Source organism: Vanessa cardui, chromosome 19 (genome assembly GCF_905220365.1).
Source record: "Vanessa cardui chromosome 19, ilVanCard2.1, whole genome shotgun sequence".
In the NCBI taxonomy this organism is placed as follows: Eukaryota; Metazoa; Arthropoda; class Insecta; order Lepidoptera; family Nymphalidae; genus Vanessa; species Vanessa cardui.
Genome location: NC_061141.1, coordinates 6,227,368 through 6,252,619, shown reverse-complemented (window position 1 = coordinate 6,252,619; position 25,252 = coordinate 6,227,368). Strand labels below are relative to the sequence as shown.

General features: G+C 32.8%; 1 protein-coding gene across 1 annotated transcript; it reads left to right on the top strand.

Moving 5' to 3' along the window:
* The first annotated feature begins 410 nt into the window (after nucleotides 1–410).
* On the top strand, nucleotides 411–24,980 carry LOC124538056 (transient-receptor-potential-like protein). The gene is made up of 24 exons (XM_047115065.1): nucleotides 411–436; nucleotides 2,964–3,048; nucleotides 5,479–5,600; nucleotides 9,070–9,307; nucleotides 9,536–9,678; nucleotides 10,515–10,695; nucleotides 11,097–11,288; nucleotides 11,682–11,916; nucleotides 12,488–12,640; nucleotides 12,839–13,094; nucleotides 13,875–14,008; nucleotides 14,296–14,419; nucleotides 16,696–16,891; nucleotides 17,408–17,569; nucleotides 18,428–18,644; nucleotides 19,409–19,604; nucleotides 20,046–20,152; nucleotides 20,368–20,511; nucleotides 20,726–20,829; nucleotides 20,910–20,997; nucleotides 21,085–21,185; nucleotides 21,833–21,958; nucleotides 22,754–22,846; nucleotides 24,622–24,980. The coding sequence occupies exons 2-24, from the start codon at nucleotides 3,022–3,024 to the stop codon at nucleotides 24,760–24,762; spliced, it is 3,480 nt and encodes a 1,159-aa protein (XP_046971021.1). The 5' UTR covers nucleotides 411–436; nucleotides 2,964–3,021; the 3' UTR covers nucleotides 24,763–24,980.
* The last annotated feature ends 272 nt before the right edge of the window (nucleotides 24,981–25,252 follow it).

Sequence of the window (25,252 nt, the reverse complement as noted above, 5' to 3'; positions counted from 1 at the left end):
ACAACTGAGCAATTTTTTTATAAATTGTCAAATTCTAAGCCTAAAAAAATTCAATTCTGTTTCTATGGTTGAGCAAATTTACTGTTATTGAACGATCGATGACTACTCATAGTCCTGATAAAAAAGCAGCACAATATTTCACGAACAAATTTGGAATACTATCAGGTGCAGTATCCTTAACAGAATTTAAATGATATAATTTATGGAAGATTAAAAATAAATGTTTTTGTTTTGATTACAATAATTTTTCACCCCTGAAATAAAACGTGATTTTCTCAGCATCACGTTTATTGCAAAGCTGTAATATACGTCAAGGAACGTGAATAAAGAGTGAACTACAATCCGATGTGACCCCTAATGGGATTACTCGGGGTTGTATATAAGTGGAGGGTATGTCGTGGCGCGCTGGAGTGTGTCTCGTCAGCCGCAGCGCATTGTAAGTATTAACGATACTTACTTTACAATTTTGTACTACGTTTTCGGAAATCATTATTGATTATTTTAAAATATAAATGTGATGGTTAATTTTGATTATGTTAATGAAAATATTTTCAAAATTGTTTATTTAAATTTAACGTCTATATTTTAGCTCAAGACCGGGATGTTTTAATTTGTATTGTACTTACATATCTGTTTGATACACATTATAAAGTAGTGGCAAAACCAGATGTATCTCTTCAATCAGCAATGGTTCCACTCAGCTCCATAGATTTATTTTTTATTTATTTATGATTTAGTCTTAAGATTCAACGTTTGTACGCTTCATTTACATGTTACAAAAACATGATGTTTGTATTTGTATTGGGATCATCTTAATGTACTTGATATGATAGTATCGCAGTGTACTATTTGATAGTACACAAGAACGCTCTGAGTAGAGTCTATGATGTTTTATATAACTTCTTAAGGATATAGTGTTAAGCTTATTCATACAATCAAGTATGCAGGCAACAATAGAAATAAAAAAAAAATTTCTGTGATTAGCGCATGCAGCAGTGCTAAAATCTCTAGTTTTATAATGTAAATTAGATTCGATTAGATTGACTACTTCTTTGGTCTGTGCGACTACCGTTCCCGAGTTTTTGAATTCAGATGCTCCGCTAGGGTCGATAAAAGTTATTTGGATTTTGAGTCGAAAAATACTCGCTCACAGCCCGGATTATGGAACACAAAACTAAAACTAAGTTTGAACTAAGTAGTACATATAGCATAGCCTTCTGTCAAATATAGTAGATACTTATGAGATTTAGAGATAGACTATTTTACTACTTTTTAATGTTTTGATATATTCCTAACAAAAACATCATAATATTACTTTCTGATACAGTATTCATCTATTTTTTATTTATTATTACGAATGTTAATCGTAATAATTTTATGACTGAGATCAAATGGGATATATGGGTTTTCTTGTAATAAATAAAATAATTGGTAAACATCTAAAACCTGCACTTCTGCTTTTACATTTTTACTAAAATTTTTACGTACTGAAAATATGCATTTGATGAAATTTTCTTAAAGTGGAAATAATTAATTATAAAAGAATGTACCTCTAATATATATTAAATGTGTAGAACAGTTTTATTTCAATTCGATATTAATCGCAATGTTTTTATGTTGTCAGGAATATGAATAGTAAAAAGTAATTGGATGTCTATGGGAAAATCTTATTGTCTTTGATTAGTTACACAAGTCCAAATACTTAATAGTTATAATCATTTAACATTAATAATGTATTCTATTATTTCATATTTTAAATATTGGAGCTCAAGTGTTGGGTTATAAATATGGTTAGTTTAAATCCCCATCGCAATAATCGGTATAGCCATAACGTGCACTAAGTATACATATATAAAAGAGCTATATTGAACTGGGATTATCCAGCGATTAAAAGATTTAGATTATTTTCAGATTAGTTTAGCTATTCTTTTGGTTTTTGGGCTTTATGTAATGCTCACTAGGTAGCTAACATCTACACATAATGTAGGTATTTTTTTGTGTTTTTGTTGGCAAGGTGAGTGAGTCAATGTAACTACAAGCCTAATGGACGTAAAATCTTAGTTATTCCCTTTTTTATATTGATTGATTATTGATCTACCAAGTTTGGTAGTTTCGTTTGGAATGCTTTTATTAGCCGTTTGGGGTCCTGGATATTATCATCGTTTTAGTCGCGTTCGTTTATGACATAGATATGATTAGACAAACTTATAAAAAATATCTTAGGCGGTTTTAACGACATCCACAGTCACCTACACTCACCTGGATTATAATAAAATACAATTTGAAAGTATATTATATATGCCATCAAAATGCAACAATATTTATTCGAATTAAATTAAGGTGGAGTTTGTTTTGGTACAAGTACTTATGATATAACTACCATGACTTCTTAACCCTAAATTAGGTCATCAACATTAGTAATGCTAGAAGTTCTACAATAGCTTGTGTAGGCATTTTGACTGAATACTTGTAATCTAATTATAACATGTGGGCGATGCTTATGATAGGGGATTAACGGAATGTTATTGTATCAATGTGGCTTCGAACTACGTACAAATTCGAAAATGGAATACTGGGATACATTTATTTTTATTTTAAATATATTCATAATTTAAAATATTGAATGACGGTTATTTTTTTAAATTTTAAGCCGATATTAATGCTTTAAGCGCAAAATATTCTGCCACTACCGACTATAAACTATATGTATTTGATCTCGCTACGATCGTTAAGCCTGGGATGATGGAATAAAGATGGCTTACCTAACCAACTAAAACACTTATAAAGTACACAATATGCTTTCTTTATTTTTACCTTTTTTTATAATTACTTCAAAAAAAAAACCCTTTGTTTTGATAACAGTGGGATTTGTTTATCTATCATGTTAGTTTATTTTCAAGTAAGGGTGTCGATTTGTTTGTTTGTATTTTATAGTAAATTAAATAAATATTTTTCTCATACAGATTTAGCCTGCGGGGACGGATAGCTCTTCATCACATCTTTAAAAAGCTGATAATCAAAATGGGCGAAGGAAAGGATTTAGAATGCGTAAGTTTAAATATTTCTTAAGTTTTATTTATTTTTAAGGAATATTGTGTACGATGTACGATGTGCTTAAAATAATGAGTTTTAATCTACTTGGTGGTATGGCTTTGTGCAAGCCCACCTGGGTAGGTAACACCCACTCATCAGATATTACCGCTAAACAATAGTACACAGTATTGTTGTGTTCCGGTTTGAATGGTGAGTGAGCCAGTGTAACTACAGGCACAAGGGACATAGCATCTCAGTTCACAAGGTTGGTGGCGCATTGACGATATAAGGAATAGTTAATATTTCTTACAGCGTCATTGTCTATGGGTGATGGTGACCACTTACCATCAGTTGGCCCATATGCTCGTCCGCCAACCTATTCTTTAAAAAAAGTTTTAATCATCGTTTTAGTATTAAACAATTTAAGTAGATTTATTTTGATCAAGGTAGTAATTAATTTTGAGTACATAATTTTGGCAATAGAATTTAATATATGCATACAGTTCAGTGTAATTATATTGAATATTTTAATTAGGTACATTTTAAGTATCGACTAATTAAATGTTATAGAATTAAACTGAGGTTGTTGAAATTGCCAAAAATAATTTCATATTGGATTATGGATTATTTGTTAATATATTTCATTATTATAAAATTAAACTGACCTTTAATTAGTTTGTAAACTTCCGTCAATTTCACAGAATATAGGTACTAAAGTGTATTTCTTAGAGTTTCTCCTAAAATTAACGTACTGAATAGGAGATAAGACATGTGTTTTAACAGAACTAGTTATTATTTATACTTATTCTATTGTGGAAATCACTTAATTTAATTATTATTTCAAGCTTTGGATATTATAACTCAAACTTCGATGATTTATTTAAATAGAAATATAGTCCAGTATATTAAAATAATTACGATGATATTCAAATAAAAGAATACTAAACAATTTCGCCCTTCAAACTAAATTACAAGTACATCATAATAATATTAATCGTCACGTGTTGTTTGTAATCGCAATGGCTTCATAATTTAATAAATACGTATGTATGTAGTATGCCGAGATGGCTCAGTGGTAAGAACTCGTACATCTTAATCGATAATTGCGGGTTCAAACCCAGTACCAGTGAATATTCATATGCATAATTTGTGTTTATAATTCATCTCTTGCTCAGCGGTGAAGGAAAACATCGTGAGGAAAGCTGCATGTCTCAAATTTCATAGAAATTTTGCCACATGTGTATTTCACCAAACTGCATTGGAACAGCGTGGAGTAATGTGTTCCAAACTTTCTCCTCAAAGGGAGAGTAGGCTTTAGTCCAGCTGTGAGAAATTTACAGACTGTTGCTGCTTGGTGCTATGAAGTCTGTTAGTTTTAAAACCTCAAATGTAAATTCATTCAAATGCATGTGACTTAGAGGTTGATAATAATAGTATACTCTGTTCTTATAAATACGCAACTTTTTATATTGTAATTTGATTTTAACAGCTTATCCTGTTAAGTTCATAAGATTTTAAGATAAAAGATTACTTAAATAGTTGTACATGTTTTTTTTTCATGATTTATTGACAAATTTTTGTTTAAGGAATGAAATATACAGCCATAATTTTAAATTAATTAATAATTGGATCATTTGTGTTTATTTAACGTGTCCAATAAATATCAAACGAAGTAAAATATTAAAACGTGATGGCTCGCTTCAATTGTGCACTATCTCGTTAGTTGATTGAATCGCGATTTTGCTTTATATTGAATGGACCACCACGCGGTTTCGATTTCGAGGTGTTCAATATACTAGACTCGGTTAAAAAGATACAAAAGTATTTGTGAAAGGAAAATTTGATGCCAGAGTTTCACCTAGCTATAATGAAATTAGTTTTTTTTTTTATAAAACTTGTAAAGCCAGTCTAGCTATCTCAATGGACACTTAGAGTCGAATTAGTTAGAGCTGTTTCCGAAACACACGAAATAAATTGATATACATGATTTAACTAATCTTTAAGCTCCTTTACCTGTATGTAATTTGATAAAACAAATGATAAATGGTCATTTTACAGGCTTTCTGGGAAGTTTTGTATGTAATTAAAAAGTATTATTCAGACAAATATACATTTTATAAAATATTGTTATAAAATGACTTAAAAAGGAACATGAGAAAAATGTAAATCTTTCACATTTGCAAAGTAAAACAGTTGACAAGTGTTTGTTAAGTCACTTTTTATAAAACGATATGTTGGCAGAATTACAAAGACGTTTGCCACATACTCATCTCAAACATTTTATAAAAAAAAATATCATATTAATACTTGTAAGAGGATTTTGTCATATGGAATCGTTATATAGTTACTTGTACTTATTTTTTCAATAGCTTATCTAATCTCTTGAAACAAAGGACGATTATTTGATAATTTTATTACCAATGGTTGACCAATTTTCTGCATCAGGGTGATCCTGGTGCCACAAGGCGGCAGTCGGTCCAGTTACCGACGCTGCCCAAAGCCTTAACGCTTGAGGAGAAGAAGTATCTTCTAGCCGTCGAAAGGGGTGACTTGGCGAATGTTAGAAGGTACGTTGGTTATATTGAAACTAGATAACAATAAAGAAATATTAATGAATTATTAAATGAAAATCTTTGGCAAAAATACCTATTTAGATTGAGACAAGATTGATGGAAATAATGTATAATGAGAATTTGTAAAGAAATATTCATCGTTATAGACACCTTCAAATTTATATGAAGGGTATGATTTAGTATTTATTGATTTCCAGGATAGATATATATTTATATCAATTTATTAATTTGACATACCCCGTAATTAAAGTGGAAAAGTTTTGGTGAACTAAACTTCTAAAGGATAGGATGATACTTGATGGCAAGGCTTTGCAAATTGGATAGCAACAAATCACACATTAGATATTTTACTATTCAGTACTGTTGTCTTCCGGTTTGTCTCAGGTACCCAGATATAAATAAAGATCTGTCTCAGTTATAGGGATGCGATCATTAAAAAAATAACATGTTATGAAAACATAGACAACGAATAAGTTTGCAAACAAATAAAACGTGTTATCTCAGTTACAGAGGTTTATGTACATAAAAATCACTTGCTGTCATTTATAGAGGTAACTGTGATGATAAACAAAATAGCTAATTCCAGTAATAGAAGTTTACTTCGTACTAACAGAGGTAATTCAATGCCCAAGTGATGGGACCACAGCATGAGTATCAGTTATATATTTTACTTATTCTTACCAAGTTTCACTGTAAAATAATTGATTATTGTGACTATTATGTGACTATATATGTGAAATACCCTCAATATTTTTTCGTATTAAAATTTATATAACACTGACGTAAAAAATTGGATTAGCTGGATCGCGTAGCCTTATGAGATTAATTGATGCATCGCATCATTGCCTTTAACTAACTAGTTTTAGAATCTATGTCACGCCCACAGCATATTCAGAATCACTGCTGCGTGATATTATTTAAAATAAAAATACAATACTAGTTCGAATAAAACTATATATACGATAGGAGTAGTACAAGAGTGGTCGTGTATGTTATTTTATAAATCCAATATATTTTTAAGTGAGTTATTACTAATATTTATATATATTTTTAAATAAGATTCTTGGTGGGAGGGCTTTGTGCAAGCCCGTCTGGGTAGGTACCACCCACTCGTCAGTTATTCTACCGCCAAATAACAGTACTCAGTATTGTTGTGTTCCGGTTTGAAGGGTGAGTGAGCCAGTGTAACTACGGACACAAAAGACATAACATCTTAGTTCCCAAGGTTGGTGGCATATTGACGATATAAGGAATAGTTAATATTTCTTACAGCGTCATTGTCTATGGGTGATGGTGACCACTCACCAACAGATGGCCCATATGCTCGTCCGCCAACCTATACCACAAAAAAAAATAAGAGTCAAGTTTTACAAGTAGGACGACAGTAGTCCAAGTTGTCAGTACCGGGTCTCAGACTTTATGACCTTGGACTATAACGACCTTGGACTGATATTTAACCTTGAACATTTAGGCCAAAAAGAAAATAAACCTTCGTTCCTTATCCAGATGAAATTGGGATTGACATATTTGGGCCTCAGCTTGATCCAATTTAAAAATCGTTTTCTAACTCTTCTTTTTTATCGTCCTTTATTTTCTTATCTTTCTTAGACAAACTAATGGCTAAAGTATGAGCCTGATAGTATAGTCTGTCGCCGCCTCAAATCCGGTCTAATAAATAAGAAATAAATGGATAATTAAATACAAAAAATACTAACATTTTGCCTATATGTAGTATCCATTTTATTAATATAGTAATTGATAATATTAAATGCTTAAATATAGACAAATATGAACTAAAACTAGTTACTTCATAAACCTTGACGGCGAGGAATGGTGGCAAGAATACTAGCATAATTTCTCCGTTAAATCGCTCAGATCTTCTGCCAAAAAACGTTTCGTTTCGATTTCATTTAACTTACTTAAAATTAGGCAGATTATCAAACGGGTCATGCAAAGTAAGCAAAATAAACTAGGACTTCACATTGTCAATGTGCCATTTACTTCGAGAACTAACAAGCAACTTGGGCCATTGTCATACTCACTCCTTACATAAGCGATAAGCTTAAAAGGGTAAATGGAAATATTAGTCATTTCTTAATAAAGTACTGCTAGTATTCTTTAAAAGAATATACTTGACTGTGGGACGTACCCAGAAGGTCTTATGTTTACATACGTAAAATAAAAAGGATTATTTTCATTCAATTTTCGACCTATTTATTGAATTGAATGTACATTTACAGATAAATTAAGCATTTTCAAGGTTTAATTTTTAATGTCCCGATTGAATACCAAATGTTGATTAGATGCAAATTGCATTCGCAGCGAGAGATAATGCTTGCAAATGTAATTGTAACAAATTCACTAATCCGATTGTATCGAGAGCTCGTATCGAAAACAATTGTTAATTATTTGATTATTCAGGTGGAGGCTGTTGTTTTAGGATTATTTTTGTATTATCAACATTTTTTAGGAATTATATAGTTATGTTACGCTACGTGCGTAAATGTTAATGATGCCATGGTATAAATTTTTCTAAAATATTATTGTAAAAATTGTTGAATCTTATGCTACATATAATTCATAAAAATGCACATTTTAATTCGATCGAGTTCCATTGAGTTGTATGACCTTAATTTGTTTATACTTCATTTGTGATCTAACTGATGTGATATCTAACTATTCTCAGTCTTATTATAAGGAGAGAAGACCACGGCGCAATATTCAACGACCGTTACTGTAGTATATCATATAATATAGTATAGTATATATATTATAGTATATCATTTACCATCACGTATTATATCGCCAAGCAGTTATACTTATCCGGATTGAAAAGTCATCATTTTTTCATTGTTTTTATTTATCTTCTTTGGGTCAATGTCGATATGTACTGCCGCGGATTATACCACAAAAAACAAACTTTGTATATAAGATAAAATCATCAAAAAAATATCAAAAAGTCAACGTTCATGTCTATTGACAGCGGTGGCCACTTAGCATCAGACTGTATATTAGTTCATAAGCCTACCAATGTTATAAAAAATAATTAAGGAAATAGTACGGTACGAGCATGCAATGCATTTATTAACTGTGGTCTCGTCATTATTTCGAGATCAAACCCATTGAATTACAACTATAGTAATATACATTACTTTTGAAATTGTATATGTATATATGTATATTACCATAATAGTGTAATATAAATAACGACCTCCATGGTCGAGTGGTGTGTACACCGGTTTTCATGGGTACGCCACTCCGAGGCCCGGGTTTGATTCCCGGCCAAGTCAATGTAGATTATCATTAGTTTTCTATGTTGTCTTGGGTCTGAGTGTTTGTGGTACCGTCGTTACTTACTTACTCCATAACACAAGTGCTTTAGCTACTTACATTGGGATCAAAGTAATGTATGTGATGTTGTCTCATATTTATAAAGCGTCTGAGTTGATTTTTTTATTTTTAGAATGATTCAAAAAGCGCATCGCAAGAAGCACATAGATATTAACTGCGTGGATGCTCTGGGCCGTGGCGCTTTGACCCTGGCCATCGATGGCGAGAATTTGGAGATGGTGGAACTGTTGATAGTTATGGGCGTGGCAACGAGGGATGCTCTATTACAGGCCATCAATGCTGAATTTGTTGAGGCTGTGGAACTGTTGCTTGAACATGAGGAGTTGATACATAAACATCCCGAGCCTTATGTAAGATATTATAAGACATTTTTATATTGATTAGCACGATACCAATACATGTATAATAGGAACTATATTTCTTTATTACGTCTTGAAATTTAAATAAGCAATTGTAAAAACTTTCATCAAATATATAAATTAAATATTTAAACATAAATATCAGTGTCAAGGATGTAGCTATGAATCAACGTGGAATTTTTTTATTTAGATTTGTAATTATTACGTTTTTCTAATTAGAGTTGGCAAAAAGTAGATTCGAACACAGCCACGTTTACGCCGGATATTACGCCTCTGATGTTGGCGGCTCATAAGAACAATTATGAAATCATTAAGATTCTACTCGATCGAGGCGCTACGTTGCCTGATCCTCATGACATAAGGTAATTATTGCTTAAATGTCTAATTAAAGACAGAGATTAAGATAGAGACGGCGTGCCTTGTTAAGAGAGAATAGACTATGGTAGAACATACTTTAGTGCAAATATATGTAGGTGATATGGTTTCTTTCTTTGTCCTCGTTTTCAATATTCGATGGGATCGCAAATCTGATACTGAGAGCGTAGATCAATCAAAATCGAAATAGTTTATTTAATTAAGTGGGCTTTTACAAGCACTTTTGAATCGTCATTTAACAATCAAGTGAAGCTACCAACTGCTGCAAGCTGTGTGACCAACGCCTTTTCGTGCTCTAAAGCACGTGTGATTCTATTTCCAAATTTTGGACTGACTGATATTTAATTGACATAAACACACAATGGAATAAACAGTTTTCGTCCATGTAAGACATAGGGATAATTTGAAACCGTTTTTTTTAATTTAATTTGAGGTTAATCATTTTTATTATTTTTTATATGGCTTCAGGTAATTAGATACACATAATTAAAATAAGAAATGGTTCTAGAATTACAATTGATTATTATATATAGTTATTTAAAAAAATATAAGAAAATTATTGCTCAGTTATTTTATTTAATTTAATAATATTTAAATAATTAAACAGTTACGTTATTAGAGATAGTGCTGTGTTAGTTGGATTGAACTCTAGTTTTAAAATGATAGATTTCGTGTATTTGTTTATAAGTCATTAATTAAAAATAAACCCTATAATTCTATTCTGTATTATAATTAGGGTGGACTGCGAATCTACTAGTTAACTATCAAATATATAGATGTTCAGTCCCGCTGGAATGGAAGTAATGGAAAAGAATGTTTGCAGATGTGGCTGTGACGAGTGTATTCGAGAAACAAATGAGGATTCTCTGCGTCACTCTATGGCTCGCCTGAACGCGTACAGAGCGCTGGCATCGCCATCTCTTATTGCACTGTCTGCTACAGACCCCATACTAACCGCTTTCCAACTGTCTTGGGAGTTAAGAAATTTGGCATTTACTGAACAGGTAATTGAAGACCCATTTTAATTTTAAACACATAGTAATAATAGCCTGTAAAATTTTCCAATGCTGGCCAAAGGCCTCCTCTTGAGGTGAAGGATAGGAGCATATTTTACCAAACTGCTCCAAAGCGGTTTGGTGGATTCTAATGCGGCAGAATTTCGTTGAAATTAGATACATTCAAGATTCCTCACTATGTTTTCCTTCACCTACAAGCTCGATACGAATTATAATTATTTTTGTCACACACAAAACGTCAGTAGTGCTTGCCTTTGGTTTGAATACATCGGTTAAGATGCACGAGTTCTAACATCTCAGCTCTTTTTAAACACATGATCTTAGAAAATTAAATTAATATAAACAATGTGATATAATTACAAAATAATTTATGTAATGACTTTATATAGGAAAGTAAGGCCGAATATCTAGAACTACGTCGCAAAGCGCAAAAGTTTGCCGTTGATCTACTGGACCAGTCCCGCAGCTCGCAGGAACTGGCCATAATCTTGAACCATGACCCAGAAGAGCCGCCTTTCGAGGAGGGTGAACCTATGAAATTAGCCAGATTGGAGTTGGCTATTGACTTTAAGCAGAAAAAGGTATGGACATTTTTGTGAATAAATTTAAATGTTATGTTAATATCATTGTTATTTATAGTTTACTAGCTGTTCCCGCGACCTTATACGCCTCTGAATATAAAAAAAAATATATGATTATAGCTTAAGTTACTCCCTATTATATCACTTATTTGCCAGTGAAAGTCCCGTCAAAATCGGTTCAGCCGTTCCAGAGATCAGCCGTAACAGACAGACAGACTGACAGACACACACACAGACAGACCGTCAAAAATTGTAAAAAATATTTTTGGTATATGTACCGTGTATAAATCCATTTAGTAAAAAAGGGCTATTATAATATTACAAACAGACACTCCCATTTTATTACACGTATAGATAAACATTAAACTAATTCAATAAAATGCTATTCAACAGTTTGTCGCTCATCCGAACATTCAACAGCTGTTAGCCACCATCTGGTACGACGGTGTACCAGGTTTCCGCAGGAAGAGTACCCTAGAGAAGATTATGATCATAATACGAGTGGCATTATTATTTCCCTTCTATTGTTGCACGTACATGATTGCCCCGAACTGTTCTACTGGAAAATTGATGCGAAAACCTTTCATGAAATTCTTGATCCATGCCTCGAGTTATTTATTCTTTTTGTGTAAGTTTTCATTAAATCAATTTTGATAGAAGTTGCAATATGAAGCTGACATGTTAACTAGATCCATCATGCATTAGGAGTTGATTTCTTCTGGACGATTCCAGCGACGACTTTTGATTCCAGACCAGTAAATTGGGCAAGAAGCCGTGGATAATTGTATATATATAAGTGTACACGTCCCTCTTGTAATCCGATGGGATGGCAATCCGACTTTAGAGAGTTTAGGTGCAAAACAAACGACATTACGTACTCTCCAAAAAATTGAAGCGTGTAATATAAAGACCAATGCCCATAATTGCTATGGATAGTTTATTGAAAGAACAAAAAGTTTTTGCTGGTTTCGATGTAGCTACTATTTAAATAATATTAATGTATGTACCTTATATATGTGGATCCATAGTTCTGTTAAAGTTGATTGTAGATATTTTAAAGCAATTGGAAAAATATGTCTATGCTAAGGATCCTTAAACCCAAAAAAATATACGGCTTCATATTAAACTATCTTACATAATTATTGTAAGCAAATATAATAAAAGTTTTGATGTCTTATCAATATTATTTTTGTTCATAGTGATTTTGATTCTCGTATCACAAAGAGCAGAAGTTAAGATAATACAGATGTTTGGTCCGGATTGGATGGTTAATAACTTGGAGAAAGAACTGTTAAAGCAGAGGGGCAATGGACCAACTTATTTGGAGATTCTCATTTGCATTTACGTTTTGGGTCAGTATTTAGTAAGCTTGGCTAAACAGTGTTCTAATTAAGGATTTATCGTGTAAAACAAAATAAAACACCGAGGCATTTGTACCGCCGGTCTCTTTAATGAATGATGATACTGTAATTTTTGGGCATGATAATATTTGGTAGTAAGCGTATCAAAAGTAGGACGTTTTTAATTTAGCAGTGTTTTATTTTTATCAGGTTTTATTTGGGAAGAGACCCACGAGATATATGTCCAAGGTATACGTTGCTACCTCCGAAACATGTGGAACTTTATCGACTTCACCCGGAATTCCCTTTACGTAGCTGTCGCCGTATTACGTTTCGCTGCATACATACAGCAAAGCGCCGAAATACAAAGAGATCCTCAAACAAAGTACATACCGAGAGAGGACTGGGATGCCTTCGACCCGCAGCTGATCGCGGAGGGGCTGTTTGCGGCGGCGAATATCTTTAGGTTCGATCCTATTAAACGACTAGTATATCAAAGATATAATAATATAATGCGTAGATACATATGTATTGTACGACACAAATTAGATGTAGCATCGGAAAATCCAATAAAATGAAAAAAATCGATTACCGATTTACACGACCAATAGAAATAGATCCCTATCGCGCCATTCGACGCTATTCGTCGCTATAGATTCTCACGTCAGAGAAAGCAATTGCATGTTAATCGACGTGGCAAATTGACGAGTATATTAGGTCATATGATATTACGAGTTATGTCGTTTGTGTAAAGATCATATTCACATAAGAAATAAATATTGATAATTTGGATGAGCGTACTCAATTCGGATGTGATCGGTTTTACGAATTTTGCCAATGCTACATCTAATTTGTGTCGTACTATACATTCCTGTAGTAAAGAAAATCTCCAACCAAGTTCTTTGGACCTTCAAATCTCCTTTGGGCTAGATGTTCACTTCTATAATAAAACTCTGCAAATATTTTTAGCGTTGCCTATTAATAAATTTAAGCCGTTAAATGAAAAATATTTTGTTGAGTAATATTCCTTTTACTCCATAAAATATTTTATAAGTAGATGATAAAAAATAAACTGCGTTGTTTCATACGATACGATTCTTTTTTTGGTAATGACGAATGATTTTCTCTATTCGATTATTACTACAAACTTAATATACCTAATATTTTTAATTTGTAATTTAAAACTATTCGTAGGAGCCGACTCGAATAAAGTATATTTTGATTCGATTATTTTGTTTTGTTTCAGTGCCCTTAAGCTGGTCCATCTGTTCTCCATCAACCCACACTTGGGACCGCTGCAAATATCTTTAGGACGCATGGTTATAGACATCGTCAAATTCTTCTTTATATACAGTTTGGTTCTCTTCGCATTTGCTTGTGGTAAGCCATTTTTAATATAAAATATTAATTTTGAATAATTTATTTGATCGAATAAGATTATCGGGAATATATTTCTGTTATATTTACTTGAAGTAGAATACGAACTCATTATATTTTTATGCAATTTTTATTATTAACTCGTAATATATTGAATACTACTTGATTTATTAGGTGCTGTCTTGGATGTTAAATTTAGTATTTTATTCAAAATCGTTAACAATTTTAATAATAACATTATTTAGGTAAGTTTAGTTTGTATAAATCTCTTCATGTCATACAATTATCAGGTCTGAACCAATTACTTTGGTACTTTGCTGATTTGGAAAAGCGCAAGTGTTATGTCTTACCCGGTGGCCTACCTGACTGGGATAATGCGGGTGATTCGTGTATGAAGTGGCGAAGCTTCGGGAAGTGAGTTCAATGACGAAATTGAAGTTAGCTGTTGACATAGTTAATTATCAATTGAACATTCATACAGACTTGCTTGAACGAGTGTTTGTAAATTGTAATGAAATTGATTGATACTAAAATGACATTTCAAAATGGACAAATATTATTTTAAGTTATTCCATTCATACATCACCAGTGAGCTATCAACCATGGAAGTACACTGCTATGTAAGGAAGTACCTTGTGCCTATGGTCATACTGTCTCACTCACCCTTCAAACTTTGCTTTAAACCGGATCATAAGAATACTTTTTGAATAACATTTAATTAGTAAACATAAATAGTAGTATTAGCAAAGTTTGACAATCTTTATTTTTATTCATAATAAAATTTAATTTATCCTCTATTATTTCTCATTATTTTTGTGTATTTATATAATTTTGCTTGGATATGGATTCATAAACAATCTGGGAAACCATAATGTCTAATTTGTTTGATCGAACATACGTTGCCACGGTGATATACTATTTTGTCAATTTCGAAGTCTTATTTTTGTACCAGATTTTAATCTGATTTCTTTAGTGAAATTATATAAGTTTTGTTAAATATTAATCAAAATGGGTGAATCTCAATTTGGTGTGCGTCATGTAATAGGAGCGCCGGTGGCAACAACAAGATTGGCAGAGCAAGCCCTTGTCTGTATGCCACCAAGAGCTGCTAAGTTTACTCTTAACGAATGGAAAATGAGCAATGAACAACGATGTAGAAACACTGAGGATCAGCAGCAATTAGCAGATCGTATTTTAGGAGAATGTGAGAGAATTCGAGAAGAAACAGCGGAGAGAGCTGTCATCATGAAAGCTACATCTGATAGAAGAATTGAAGAAAGAATTGGTGATATTGAATTCAACAAACAAGAACTACAATTGCAAAGAAAAGAAATCTGCCTCGAACTCGAGTCTTTAGGTGTATATAAAACTCGAGTGCTAGACTGTCTTGCATCTTTACAAACAAATGCTTTAAATATTTGCCGAAAGTGTTTAATGCTAAGAGATGGAAGAATTGGTATTGATTTGGTCGTCGATGAAGTTGAACACGCGTTGCAACAAGAGATTACAACAATACTAGGAGGTCAGAGTCTATTGAAACGGGCTTTGGAACAGTTGAATGAACAAATGCGACGTCTTCGTTCTACTCGATATCTTTTAGATCGTGATCTTCAATACAAGCAAGCAGCAATAGATATCGATAAAGGTTCTCTTTCCCTTAAACCGACTGATTTGTGTTTAGCTGTTTATGAAGGTTATACAAATCTTGACCCAGCAAATATATCTGCCGAGGAATATAATGCTTACTCTGCTAAAAATATTCAGTCCGCCGCTAGAGAGGTAACCAGTGCGCGTCCTATACGTATATTTATCGACACTTTGCTAAAGCAAGTTATAGATGATCTATGGTGTGCATATAACAAATGCAATCACGAGTTTAAAGAGCGCATTGAAGACACGAAGCGAGCTAAAGCAAAACTTGAAGATATGCATCGCGAAACAACGGAAAAGATTGCTGATATGCAAAATAATATATTGGAATTGCAAAAAGCTTTATCAGCTAAAGAAGGCAATGTTGGACTAGCACATACGAGGCTCGGAAGACGAGCCCAAAGAATTGGTGCGGAATTGGTTAAGGATCCTCCCGGACAGGCATTGTACTACGAATGTGAAATGCTACGCCATAGCACTGAGCAACTGCAACAGATGTTGCATGAGGCGAATGCTGGTTTACGTTTTTTACTCCAGACTCAAATTCAATTGGAAGAAGATATAAATGTGAAAATGAATACATTGAAAATAGATGAAGTAGATTGTATGACGTTGCGGGCTACCATGGACTACCACTCATACTGAAACCTTAAACTCTTACCTCGTAGATATTGTCTGTGTAGAACTGTAGTTGTGTGTGCTTAGAAAATGTACCGTTACTGTTTGCTATATAATATTCAGCTAACATTTAGGCTCCCACTTTTAAATACATTCGTTTTTATATTTGGTATTTAGTACTCTATAAATTGACAATATTTTTGTCGATCACTAACATTTAAAATTTCATGCAGGTATTTATTAAATTAATAAACTTAAGATTATAACCTATAATTTTTTTTATTCCTCTTCCTCTATTCAGTTTTATTGTTCTTAGTACGTTTTTAAGTGAAGATTTATCTTTTCTAGTTTGTTTTCCTTTTTTACTTTTTTACACATTACGTCGAAATGTCTTTTTTATTATTTACATTTTATTTTCCTAGTGTTTTCGAAGCATCTCAGTCACTCTTTTGGGCGTCCTTCGGAATGGTTGGTCTTGAAAACTTCGAGTTGGCGGGCATCAAGAGTTACACTCGTTTCTGGGGTCTCCTCATGTTCGGATCGTACTCCGTGATCAATGTTATCGTTTTACTAAACTTACTCATCGCCATGATGTCTAATTCCTATGCGATGATCGATGTAAGTGTGTTTATCACTTTGCAATCAAAACAAAGTAATGATTATCTAAATTTAATTAAGGATATATGACAGTCACTTGGTCGTATCCATAGACTTTATAAATGTAATAACATCTATAGCCTATTCTAACGGAAGTAGGAAAAAAGATGAACAAACCTTAGATAAACGTACTCCATGCGATTTGCTTAAGTAAATATAGTACATTATTTATAACATAAAACTAAATCATTTAACCAATTATTTCCTCTTTAATTTTACTCCCAAAATAACAATATAAGTTTCATCGACATTCAAAATGGCATTTTTCGCAAATTCATAGTGAAATTATAGATTAATCAAGCTCTCGACCAATGGTATCGCGTCAATTTGCTGTAAACTTTTGTTGTTTTGGCTTTTTCCTATTAAAGTTAGAATAGAGTATGAGCAGAGTTCTATTGAGAGAGAAAAAAAATTGACTTGAATACTGACTTTTCATTTATGCTGTTTGAAATTAACATATTCTTTAATTATTTGTAGCAACATTCGGATGTTGAATGGAAATTCGCACGAACCCGTCTCTGGATGAGCTACTTTGAAGAGGGATCCACTTTGCCACCTCCATTTAACATTTTCCCGACACCGAAAATTATTATGAAGCTGTTTGGCAAGAACAAAAAGGACGAGTCAAATAAATTGGAGGTAAATGAGTTATTAAAAAAATAATAAATGAAAATTAATAGGTATACATGATAAGCGCAAACTATAAACATTTCGGAAAGCGAATGAGCAAATGCGCAACTTGATAGTGAGTGTGCATCACTGCTCGTAGTTAAAAATTAACCATTTTTTAAATCATGTGTGCGCCATCGACCTTTGGAACTAAGATATTATATCCCTTGTACCTATAGTTACACTATAACCATTTAAACGAGAACACAGTAACTTATATAATTTACACGGTTTCTGGAATGTACTGTACTGTACTATATGGTTTATTATTATAATTATGTGGAAATACCTATTATTTTTCTAAAGTAGAAAATCTTTTACAATTCTTAACTTTTTATAGGTTTATTAAAATGATAATGTAACCGCGTGATATTGCTTAATTCATTTACATCTCAGCATGTGGACAGATTTTATTAAAAGCCTTTGAAATATTAAGCGATTCAATTTGAATAATAAATTATGCTTGTATATAAAATCTAATTATGACTTTAAATTTATAATAATCAAAAAACAGTATAATGGAAAGAGTTTTAACAATTTTAAAAATGAGTGCAACTATATTTATTCTTAAAAAGGCGGTAGAAAAATTCCAATTATTTAGAAAAAAATTATGGAATTTGAAGATAAAACATATGAATATTGATTAAAATTCGATATTATTGGCTTATCTTATGGCAACCAGTCTTCACTTGATTTCAGGGGCACAAGATTATATTGTTAACTTCCTTACTCCAAGCTTTGCTGATAGATAAATCCAACAACTCTTTAGTAGATTTATTTAGAGTGTTTCGCGTAATATTTGATGAAGTTTTACTACTTATTAAATAGGAACAGAAAGAAAAAGATGATGTGCGATACACTGCAGTAATGCGTGCTCTCGTGTGGCGTTATGTCTCAGCCATGCATAGGCGAATGGACGACGATCCAGTAACAGAAGATGACATCAATGAGCTGAAAGGAGACGTATCCGCTTTGAGATATGAACTTCTAGAAGTGTTCGAGAAGAATGGAATGGATGTTTCGTTCACTGACAGGAAAGAGAAGAGTGAGTATTTAGTTTTAAAATTGATTGAATTGTCACAATTTGCTAATCAAAAGACGTGCTTGCTTGACGGGCTTGCTTGACATTAATAGATTGCGTATGAATAGAACACTTCTATTTTAACTAAATAATATAAAATAAGATAAGGGAAATCTCGTTAATATTTTTTGCCTTAAATGTCTTGTGGATGATGTAATGAAAGGCAATTGAGTATAAATATATGTATTGTAACATAATTTACAATATTTAATTGTTATGACGATATTACAGTGCGATGTTAGAATGGCGACTCCTCGACAGAACATATAATAATGTAATAATTGACAACGTAGAATGTCGAATATCGACTTGTTTCTAGGTGCCATTATGGACAGTGATTTTTGCTTACATTAATAAAAGATAATACGTAGGCACAATTTAATGAATTTTCTTAAACTATCTAATATAGTGTAAGAAATAATCCGTATGAATTGAGGTGAGCAGTGTTTGGGCAAAAGTTCCAAAGCCAATATATAATAAACCATTCTTTAGCTGAATAGGGCCCTACTGTTAAGCGACGGTCCTCGTTCTATTACGGTGCATAAGTAACACTATTTGAGTAAGTAGCAGTACTTATAGATGATTTTAAGAATTTCCAATCAGTTCATAGTAACATCGTTCTTCCTAATAATTATTATATATATTTATAATCACTAGTAGTTTCATTAATAATTTAAGTTTCATCAAATATGTATAAGTGATAAAATATTTTCTTGTTTTTTATGCAGCCGTTCTTGCAAAACGCATGAAAGTCTGGGAACGTCGATTAATGAAAGACTTCCAAGTGACTCCGGTGTCAGTGGAGGATGATGGGAAGCCTGTGCACGAGGACAGCCTCGCCAGGTTCAGGAGGATCGCCAAGATGGCTGCAGCTGCTGCTTCTGGCTCCAAGTGGGATCAGACACTGGCCGCGACTGGGATATCGTAAGCATTTTGTTACAAAAATATATTAGAATATAATTTCCTATTCTAAATACTTTTAGATAATACATGGAATACAGTAACAGCCTATAAATTTCTCACTGCTGGGCTAAGGCCTCCTCTCCCACTAAAGAGAGGTTATGGAACATATTCCGCCACGCTTTTCCAATGCGGGTTGGTGGAATGCACACGTGGCAGAATTTCGATGAAATGTGCAGGTATCCTCACGATGTTTTCCGTCACTGCCGAGCATAAGATGAATTATAAAAACAAATTAAGCACATATGTATATATATATAGTGGTGCTTGCCTGGCTTTGAACCCGAAATCTTAAGAAAATTGAACTGAGATGGCCCAGTGGTTATGGAATCTTATAAAATAATATACTTTGACTGGTAAAATAAACATTTATATGTCGTATCATTTGTATTGTGTTTTCAAAAGGTCTCAAATTGGTCGCTGCCGTACTCGACAATCGGTCAAGAAACAGCAAAACTTGCAGCGCGCGATCGAAGAAGCTAGGAAGTTGGTCATGCATTCACCCATGCCCGGTATGGTTACTTCAAACCTCGTTCTTTAAACATTTGAAGGAAATCTATAATGAGAAATTATTATATTAGAATAACTAAAAGATAAAGAAATTGTTGCTTAGGTTTTGATGACACGTGGATGTATTTCAATCAATACACTACTTGAAATTTTTGGTCACATTTTCTGTTCATATGTATATTGTTGACATTCACGGTCTTTCTTGATCTATGTTCAGGTTCAAGGGCAGCGTCTCCAGTAGAAATGCCAGTGACTCCTGGTCACACCATCTTAGAGCTGATCAAGGACATCTCCACAGAAATTAAGGAACAGAATTATTCCGGTGCAAGTATACCCAGATCTCCGTGGAGAGGAGAACCGGGTAATTAATCTTAACAGTGGTATTAGGAATGCTTTAAATATTTATTTATTCTTACATATATTCGGGATACGACTTAAATGTTCCACATTAGCAAGCCTTTACAATTAAATCATAATGTTCGGTGGTCCGTCTTGTACCATCATTAATATCTTGATTTTTATTTGCATTAAGAACTTTATTCTATAAATATACATGTATATATTTTTAATTTTAGGTCCAAGTGGTGTGCTACCTAAAGTAAGACTTCTGACTCCGAATGGCATTCAAAGCAGGTCTCTCTCTCCCATTCCTAGAGGATCCAGCCCAACTCCTTCCAAGGTACCGTAAAGTATGAGTTGTTGCCAATTCGATAACACTTAGAATATGAACTTATGAAAAATGTTTTTATTATTATTCAGATGTCAGCTACAAGTGTGTCTCAAGACCGAAGCCTGAGTCCAGTGCCAAGGCCTGTCAGCCCCAGTGGAAGTGACAGATGTCAACCAGGTATAATCGAAGAAATAATCCTATTTTCCCACTTGCTAATTTGCCAATTATAAAACTGATAATTAATTATTTTTATTAAAACTTTAGAGCCAAGTCCTCTGAAAGCTCAGCGTGTTTCTCGTAGCGGGTCACCACCACGGGTTGTAAAGAAGAAGTCCCCCGCGCCGCCTCAGCAACCAACAGACAATGTGAGATGACCATTATTTTGATGGCTACAAGTAAAACTGATTGAATTTAAAAATGAGCCTTATATTGTCAGCCAAACAAAGAAACAAAAAATTAGTTATTGACAAAGTCCAGAAATTTTGGCTTGCGATCATAATTGAAATACATAAATTGTTCTAATTGAAATCCTCGCTTACAGTCCACAACACGAAAAACATTTTTGCACCGCCTGACACTACGTCAATCAGGCATGTCAATCAGGCATAGTGTCAGAAATATTCAACAAATATAAAACATTACTTGTTTATTGATTGTCTTCTTGTCTTGCGAAGACCGGAATCAGTAATTCGACTGTTTTTATTAATTTTTTTATTATAATCGGAATGCTATTCCATTTTACAAATGTATGGACTTCGCTGTATATGAAAATGATATATTAATATACATATGGATATACATATGGATAGAAAATCGAGTGCGGCCGTTCAGATCGACTGTTTTCAGAGCGTTCACGCTACATAATAGTATGAACTATCAGACCATGTATCAGACATGATCTTTGTTAAAACTTTCCAAATCTGAAGCTTTTAATTTCTCAAACGAGTTATCTATCCTATTTTACCCCTCTCAGATCCAGGTCTCTGTTGAGATGATGATACTTATTTGACAGATAAGAGATGCGAGATGCAACAATGACAGAACATCTGATGTCATAGCAGTCGCTCGACCGGTAGCTCTCGACATCAAGCCCACTAAAGACGCTTTACCGCCTCCACCGCCGTATACCAAGTCTAAGGTTAGTTATACTACACGACAGTAAAAACATTTGTAATATAAAACCTAATATTAGACAGTCATGTATACTTATATAGCTTATTTCAATCGAGAAATTAACTACGTGTTTCATGCGATTTGCTTATAGAAGAGCTATGTTGAATGCTACTAACAGACTTGATTTTTTTTTATGTCAATGTGGATGAGCATATGCGTCACCCTGATGGTAAGTGGTCATCACCGCCCATAGATAATGATGCTGTAAGAAATAAAATGTTATGCACATGTGTCTTTAGTTACACTGCCTCACTCACTATTCTAAAGGGGGCACAAAAATACTGGGTACTACTGTTTTGCGTTTGAATATCTGATGAGCTACAGAGCCGTACTAGCAAAATCTTGATTATATCTTTATTTATAATAGAATATTCCCATAATAGTATTCCCTTTTTATCCCAAAATTCCATTAACAGCTTCGTCGACTAACAAAACAACACTATTTTTCGAAAATCTGTAATGAATATAATAGCAAATTTAAGCTCTCGACTAGTAATTTGGATTTTGTCCTCTAGCAGTTGAAGTATATAATATATTAGTAGTATAGTATATAGTATATTCTTATATAAGAATACTTCAACTGCTAGATTTCTTATATTCTAATATAGTATTATCTTTTTTTTGCCGTATGCAAAGCTGTCCGTACAATTTCAGAGAGCAAAAATATGAATATGTACAAGAAATAACGCCATTTCTGAAAAAAGTCTTTATATATTTTTGGTAGATATTATGCATCTTAATTATATTTCTGATATCTCAGCCTACAACAGAAGTAGGGCCGGGTGCTTCAAGCAAGCATCCAGTTACAAAGCCAAGGTCCAGATCACCGTCTCCAGGACCGACAAAGATGGAGGTAAGACAATCTAAATGGTATATCTATGTCATGCATAAAGCTGAAGATTTTGTGCACCTTATTATAAATCTATTTAATCACAGAAACGTTCGGAACTTTTCGTTACATAGCTAACGCGGATAATTATTAAGTAATTTTGGTATTATTCGGTTTACTATTAGTCACTTTAATATAGTGATTTAAAAAAGTACATTCAAACAAAAAATAAATAAAACATTATTTAATTGATAAAATAAATGGCGGGATAATATCTGATGAGTGGGTTACCCTACCCAGAGAGGTTTGCAAAGCCCTATCACCAAATTAATTTCTATTTGGATAAATGCTACAATGTCGTTAAATATTTAGTCTATTATCAAATATATAGCATTATATTTTCGATTAAAGAAAATTACTATTAATATTATACCAATACCTGTTTAAAAATATTTGTGTAGGTTATTTGACAGGACTTATGTTTTATAATTTGCCGTCTATTATTAAAATACTCCGGCGACGAATAGATCCTAAAATAGTGAAATGTCAGTATTTTATAAGGAAATTAAACATTTTATTTATTTTTTATTAACCATTCCGCTTCTTAAGGTCGTAAAAAACCTCCTTGCGTTAGCTCAAATGTAAATAATCTTTTTATACCCGAGATCAGAAGCCACTTTGTAAATACTAAGAACCGTTATTCCGGATTAAAAATTACCCCTTACACATAAACCTTTGCTGGAAATATGATGAAAGATCATTTGATTTAATAAAGAACGACAACAGCCTATATCTATAGCCTTTTTAACTTCGCACATAAAAATTGTTTCTAAAAAAAGCATTGAGATTCAAATGGATTTTCGAGACACCGATTCGAAAATGATCAATCTTTAATGAGTAAAAGTAAAAAAAGTAAAGTAACATCCTGTTAATTTCCCACTGCTGAGATAAGGCCTCCTTTTACATTAAGGAGAGGGTTTTCCGCTGTTCCAATGCGGGTAGGTTGAATGCACATGTGGCAAAATTTCGATGAAACACACATGACACATGCAGGTTTCCTCACGATGTTTTCCTTCACCGCCGAGCACGAGATGAATTATAAACACAAATTAAGCACATATATATATCGGTGCTTGCCTGAGTTTGAACCCGCAATCATCGGTCAAGATGCACGCGTTCTAACCACTGAGCCATTTCAGCTCTTCTTCTTCTTCTCTTAATCTTTAATGAGATTTTCCAATAATTATATCTCCCCGTGTTTACCCGTTTAATGCGAAAAGTGTAATTCAGAGAAAAAAATAAGCAAGAAACTAAATTTGAGAATCGAATTAGGATTAACTTTCATTATGATTTTTCTCGATAATAGAATAATAGCTAAGTTATTAACGTTTACTCCCTAAAAACTAAGATGGACGGATGAACTCGGGTGTTGATGTTGATCAATATAGACTATAACTGGTTTAGTGATCATTTTGGTACAGAGGTCGGATAGTGATCCCTTCACCTCTTCGAAAAACTGATGCAATAGTATTCGGGATGTTTATTAATGCAATTTGAAATTCTAAACCCATTGGGCTAGCAGGGTTAATTATATCTATTATAAGATATTTTGTCTGTGAACATATTTAAAAATGGTATTATATATAGGTTGTGTTTATTATATGTATTTATTAACAGTGATTTGAATATAAAATGAATACGTGTACAATTCGATACGATTTATTTATTTATTAGTTATTTCTTGTTAAATAAAATCTTAAAACTTAAATAATGATAAGGTTTTTAATTTTGTTTTACAGAAAACTCCTAATACTTTACGTCTGCTTACTTCGACTAGCACGGAACTGCTCATCCCTCCATCCCCAGACGTTCTCCCTCCAGGAAAGAAGATTAATGACGTCAATACAATCAAGCGGCAACCAAAAACTGGTTGGCTCTAGAATATTCTAGAAGATTGTGATTCTTCTAAAATGTACAACAATATTATTTTTGCTGCCATAATATTGAATTTGATATGTCTTGTTTAGAAGTATTTATATTGTTTTATTTTTTGTTTGTCAAAATACCGTAAATTAAAAGACCATGGCTGTATATTTTTTTATAACTTATAAGGCATGCATAATTATTTTGCTCTATAGTCAATTATTTTATAATAAAGTTATTTAAAATAACATCCGCCAGTCACGTAGTTTTTTGGAAATAGCCGTTAAATTAAAGAGAAAAAACCTTCATCAAAGATGTAAACAAAAATATTATTTTGATTTTTAAGCTGTTTAGATAATGCACTATTTATTTTTTAATCTATGACGCAGTCGTGCGATTGAAAATATTTGTAATCACTTTTATTTTATAACTTATATCAATTTATTTTATAATAATAAACAAAAAAATGAAATGACACAGATAAAAATATTATTATGATAAAAGTAA

Excerpts from the sequence above, each read along its gene's own strand:
- LOC124538056 (XM_047115065.1), top strand. The coding sequence starts at position 3,022 with ATGGGCGAAGGAAAGGATTTAGAATGC. Across the intron at positions 20,512-20,725 it reads TCCGTGGAGAGGAGAACCGG|GTCCAAGTGGTGTGCTACCT; the intron begins GTAATTAATCTT and ends TTTTAATTTTAG. Across the intron at positions 20,830-20,909 it reads CCAGCCCAACTCCTTCCAAG|ATGTCAGCTACAAGTGTGTC; the intron begins GTACCGTAAAGT and ends ATTATTATTCAG.